Genomic DNA, 6,061 nt, shown 5'->3' on the forward strand with positions numbered 1-6,061 from the left:
TCCAAGCTGTGGGGCTGAGGGCAATGCAGCCTGTGTTATTCCCTAGGAAATGAGCTGACTCTCCCTTCCTGAGATACCATCATCAGGTCACTTGGCTATTTTCTTGGGGTGTCCTTCCAAGCTGTGAGCTGCCCTCCAGGATGCAGGTCTGTCCCATAGTGTCTTGGTGTTTCTGAATGCCCCATGGAGAAGCACAGAGACAGCAAGATTGAGGAAATGCTGCTGGGTTTGTGAAATGAACCATGTGTGTCCTTGGCAAGAATTTGGGTGCAGAGACCTTGAGAAAGGGGGAGACACTTGGTGCTGGGCAGTGGGTGTCGCTGCTTTCAGGAGTGCCTGGAGTATATTCATGTTAACACAGGGGTGTGATTACACTCCATCTCAGAAAGGTGAGAGCTCAGTGTAGCTGGCAACATGACAGAGTGACAGATCAGCTCCCCTCCCTCTGCACTAAGCCACAGGCAATCCTCTTGCCTCACAGGACACACTTTGTTTTCTCCGAGTGATGCAGAAACGATGAGGGTTTCTGAAATCCAAGAAAATTACCAGGTGAGATAGTGGAGAGCTCTAACCCCTCCAGCCTCTCTCTCAAACACTCTTTTGATTGTGGTTTCTTAGCCCTGGGAGTGCAGATGCTGACAAGCACTTTTACATCAGGAATAGTTTCATCTGACCAATTCAAACACCAGGACTGACACCACCCCCACCCCCCCCCCCCCCCCCAACAGACATGATTCCCAGAAACCCACTGCTGCAGAGCAGGGCTGACTCCTTGGCAGCCAATGGGCAGAGGTCCTGCTCCTCACGACATACGCAGCCAGCACTAACCAGAGCTCCATCCACAGACCTGAACAGAGATCTCATTGAAATGGAAAAAAAGCGGTGAACATGTATTTTGACAAATGGCTTTGATTTTGGTCAGAGAATAATGCCCTAACTTGTCACTGCCCTTGCCTCCCTGTTCAGTGCTCCACACCCAGAGGTAGCAGATGTCCAACAGCAGCTCCATCACCCAGTTCCTCCTCCTGGCATTTGCAGACACGCGGGAGCTGCAGCTCTTGCACTTCTGGCTCTTCCTGGCCATCTACCTGGCTGCCCTCCTGGGCAACGGCCTCATCATCACTGCCATAGCCTGTGACCACCACCTCCACACACCCATGTACTTCTTCCTCCTCAATCTCTCCCTCCTTGACCTGGGCACCATCTCCACCACTGTCCCCAAAGCCATGGCCAACTCCCTGTGGGACACCAGGGCCATCTCCTATGCAGGATGTGCTGCACAGGTCTTTCTGTTTGTCTTTTTGATGTCAGCAGAGTATTTTCTTCTCACTGTCATGGCCTACGACCGCTACGTTGCCATCTGCAAACCCCTGCACTACGGGACCGTCCTGGGCAGTAGAGCTTGTGTCCACATGGCAGCAGCTGCCTTGGGCACTGTTTTCCTCTATGCTGTGCTGCACACTGCCAATACATTTTCAGTACCCCTCTGCCGAGGCAATGCTGTGGACCAGTTCTTCTGCGAAATCCCCCAGATCCTCAAGCTCACCTGCTCAGATGCCTACCTCAGGGAAGCTGGGGTACTTGTATTTGCTGTCTGTTTAGCTGTTGGATGTTTTGTTTTCATTGTGCTGTCCTATGGGCAGATCTTCAGGGCTGTGCTGAGGATCCCCTCTGAGCAGGGAAGGCACAAAGCCTTTTCCACCAGCGTCCCTCACCTCGTCGTGGTCTCCTTGTTTGTAAGTACTGCCACGTTTGCCTACCTGAAGCCCCCCTCCATCTCTTCCCCATCCCTGGACCTGCTGGTGGCAGTTCTGTACTCAGTGGTGCCTCCAGCCTTGAACCCCCTCATCTACGGCATGAGAAACCATGAGATCAAGGATGCCCTGAGAAAACTAATCACTGGATACTGTTGAGAAGAAATGAACTGCCTGTTGTCTTTTGCGTAGGACTCATATCTCATTACAAGCCCAGCCTGTCTTCTGGTGGGTTTTTTACGGTGATTTTTGCTTTTGAGTGTGGTTTTTGATTGCTCTTTTTGCTTTGTTTTTCTTATCTGAATACTTTCCACAATGAAATGTCTTTATTCCTCTGGTTTCTAATTCACACCCTGTCCAGATTTTGTGTGCCCCGCAGGCTGTGGAAATGAGGAGGCATACCCTCTGTGTATTTACCCAAAATAAAGGGCCCTCAGTGTCTTGTTTTTCTGAGATCCTTCCTCCAAGACCTTCTCTGCAGCTGCAGGGAGCAGTGCCTGTGTGCACAGGGGAAGAAGAAAAGAGTCCTGGCACAGCAGCACTGCCTGGGAGCATCAGCGCTTGGTCTTTCCTGAGTTTTCCACTTCCATGCTTTCCTTCTGAACCCTTGGGTTGGTGGAAGGCCCGAGTGCTCTTCAAGCATGGTTACAGTCCTGCTGTGTGGCAGGCCTGTGGCAGCAGGCAAGGACAGGCAGTGGGCACTTGTGTGACAGAGCTGGCCTCCATTGCAGCATTTCCATCATACAAGGGGATTTCCTCAGGCCTTGTGCCACAGATGCCCCCCACCTCCTTCGGTCATCCCTCTCCACCCCCGAGGAGCTGCTGTGCCCTTCAGAGGGTCTGGGGCTGTGGGGTGAGTGCCCAGAGCTCTGCAGCACCCTGTGGTGGGCACTGCTGTGGGGCCATGCCAGACTGGGCTGCACTGGGCAGAGGGCAGGGGAGGTGCAGAGAGGTCAAGGGAAGTGTTAAGAGTTTAGGGGGAGCTGTGCTGGGCTGGAAAGTTCCCAGGAGAGAAAAATATCAGTGTATAGCTTGTAGTGTGTGACCATCCAGGGCAAGGACTCACACCAGGGGTTTGTGGTGCAGAGGCAGGGCTTGTGGAAAGCATGGAAGACATGCAGATGCAGGAGACAGGCAGCCGGTCTGTGCCATTGGTGGTGTGGACAGACATGGAAGATGGCTCAGGGTCTTTGTCACTCCCAGTGTCTCTCATTGGCCATTTCCAGCACCTGCTGGTCACCCCAACTTTGCAGGTGAGTTTTGCTTTGAGGCCATCTCCATCTTCCTGGTGGTCCAAGGACTGGTTTGGGGGAACAGACAGCCCTGTCCAGCTTCTGTCCTTCTGAAGACCCTGGAGCAGAGCTATCTGCAAAGCCCCATGTGGGACAAGGCTGCAGCAGGGCAGGGGTGGGGGCAGGTAAAAAGCATGAATTTCTATTGCCTTTGTTGTGGAGGTGTGTGTGTAGGAAAAGAAAAGCTCACCTGGAGATGCTGGTTGCAAGGGAATTCAGAAGCAAACAGAAGACCTTTGGTCACTTCTGAGAGACCAAGGCTGAACAAGGGAAATGCAGGGCTGCTGCTGAATGGGGAAGGTGATTTAAGAAGAGCAGCCACAGGTGGGGCTGAATGAATGAATGCCTGCTGTGCCTGAGTCTTTACTGAAATGGTCTGCAGGCCCCTGTGCTCAGGGAAAGGCTTCAAGGAAGTGGAGAGCATGCATTGGCATGAAAGTCAGGAAATCCCGCAAGGACTGATGCCAGTTTCTGCCCCTGCAGGGGACTAATCCTGGCAATGACACAGGCTGGGGGCTGCCTGGCTGGAAGGAGGCCTTTGGGAAAGGTGTTGGTGGACAGCGGGATGGACAGGATGCAACCCTGTGCCTTGGAAGCAAGGAAGGACAGGAGCACCCTGGGCTATACGAACAGGAGCACAGCGAGGTGATTGAGGGAAGGGATTATAGAAAACACTGTGTCCAGATTTCAGATCCCAATATAGGAAAGATGTTAGCAAGCTGGAGCCACTTTAGCAAAGGGCCCTCATAATGATCCGAGGCAGGAAGACTTTACCTGTGAGGAGAGGTTGAGGGAGCTGGGCTTGTCCAGCCTGGAGAAAGGAAGATTTGGGGCGAAACATGTAGCAGCATTGCAGTGTTCCCAGGAAGACTGAGTCAGGCTCGTGTCCATGGTACAAGACACAAGGACAAGAGGCAATGGGCTGAAAGAAGGGGGTTAGTACACATATAGAGAAATACATTTCCAGCATGAGGATAGTCAAATGCTGGAAGCTGTTTCCCAGGGAGTTTGTGCCAGCTCTATCCCAGAAAGTGACTAAGGCATCTTTGGATAAAGCCCTGAGTAATCTGGTCTGGCCCTCCTTTGAGCAGGAGGTTTTTTCCAAAAAACCTCCTGAGTTCCCTTCCAGCCTGAATGATGCTGCCCTTCCTTCCCCTGCATGTTTTCAAATTAGGGAGAGCTCTCAGGATCTCCCTGACAACAGAAATAATTCACATCAGATGCAGGGATGATTTATATGTGCCCCCATACATACAGCCCTGACCATATCTAGTATCCATAAATATATGGTTTTGAGATTTCCCCAGGTGTATCAGTATCTATTAAAAAAAAAAGAAAAAAAAAGAACCATTAAACTTCCAAAACATAATATATGCAACACAGCAGTCCGCATCTTTGGTAGCAGACTGGAAGTGGTGGCAGGGGTAGCAGGTCATCCTGCTGAAGTGAAATAAGTTGAGTTTTGATTCTGAGGTGGCAGAAGGAGGACATGTATTTCAGGGCTGGCATACAGAGAGAAATAGAAGATCAAAGCAAGTGTGGGGCTGTGATTGTTTGGGTGCGAGAAGAGCATGGTCAGGGTATTGGTAGAAGGCAGACAGGTTGTGGGCAACTCACAGGCCTTGACCAATCCTTGCTTAACCACAGCTTTGTATTTGAAGCAACAGCCAGTAAGGACAGAAGGGCATCAGTCTGGATTGGGAGATCCCAGGGTCCAAGTGTGGTGGGGAAAAGGGGACGTAGCTGAAGTCTGCCAGGAAACCAGCACAGGCATAGGACAGTGTAGGACAGCCTGCAATGGGGATGATCAAGGGCATTGCTGAGCTGTGGTGCTGCAATGGAGGGATACAGGCTCTGCCCAGGGAGCAGCAGGGAGGACAAGGACTATGCCCCCTGTATCAAGGGGAAGCTTGGATTTGTGGGGGTCCTCTCTGTGACGGACAAGAGGTTGGACTAGCTTTTGTCATTTAGGATCAGAGCAGGAGTCAGCAAGAGTGACCTTGTGTTGGAAGTTGCAAACTGCTTGCTCTGGGAGAGGAAACAGAAAAAGCCATTTGTCAGCAACCCCAGGAAGTCTCCAGGTTCATGAGCAGGCTCTGTGGAGGGTGGGTGAGGAGGCAAGGAGGCACTGGAGCTGTAAGGACCTCATGTTCTTTTGCATGTACAGAGTGTTTACTGCTGGTGACCACATCCTACTATCAGTACTGGGCTGTGTGCCACCCCCTGCTCTCTGCAAGACTCAGGAACTGCCAGGTCTGTCTCCTTTGCTAGGGGGATTTCTGTCAGCTACAGTAATCATTTCAGTCATGTCCCAGATGCCGTTCTGTGGCCCCAGTGGAGTGGACCACTTCTTCTGTGATTTCGCCCCATTGCTGGAGCTTTCACACACTGGCACTGTGACACTCATGCTCTTTGCTGCCATGGCCTGCTTTTTAGATCCCATCCTCCCCTTCCTGTTCACATGGTCATCCTGTGTGCATCAGAGCTGCCACCCTGAGGAACGTCTCCCATCCGGCGCAGGCAGGCAGAAAGACTTCTCCACCTGCTCCTCCTGCCTCACTAGTGCCACTCTTTTCTACGACACCCTCATCCTTGGGTGTGTGATGCCCAGAAGAACCCTCCTGAGAGAGGTTGACAAAGCCCCTTATCTACACCATCCTCACATCCCTCTTCAATCCTCTCATCTACAGCCTGTGGACTAGAAAGTTTGGGGGAGAGGGACACTGAGAATAATGCTTAGGGAAGCTGTGAGCTGCACAGAGAGCCTGTGGGAGTTGTGGGCCTGCAGGAAGAGATCGCTTCTGGTTCTCTTTTGAACCAGCCCAGAGGACCTGGACTGGCATGTGCGGTGTCCTGGGCACTCCCCTGGAAGTGTGGGATATGAAGACGGCTTTTGGAGTGCGATGCAGCAGAGAGGTGCTAGTGGAGCTGGCTGGTGTCATCACGAGGCCTCTCTCAAACATCTTGGAAGGGGCAGAGAGATCAGGGATGTTCCAAGATCCTCAGAAAAGGCAA

The 6,061-nt window shown here is 52.0% G+C and overlaps 1 protein-coding gene across 1 annotated transcript; it reads left to right on the forward strand.

The window, feature by feature from the left end:
• The first annotated feature begins 989 nt into the window (after positions 1–989).
• On the forward strand, positions 990–1,913 carry LOC138682997 (olfactory receptor 14C36-like). The gene has a single exon (XM_069774516.1). The coding sequence runs from the start codon at positions 990–992 to the stop codon at positions 1,911–1,913; it is 924 nt and encodes a 307-aa protein (XP_069630617.1).
• Positions 1,914–6,061: the final 4,148 nt, after the last annotated feature.

This window comes from Haliaeetus albicilla, chromosome 30, assembly GCF_947461875.1.
Source record: "Haliaeetus albicilla chromosome 30, bHalAlb1.1, whole genome shotgun sequence".
In the NCBI taxonomy this organism is placed as follows: Eukaryota; Metazoa; Chordata; class Aves; order Accipitriformes; family Accipitridae; genus Haliaeetus; species Haliaeetus albicilla.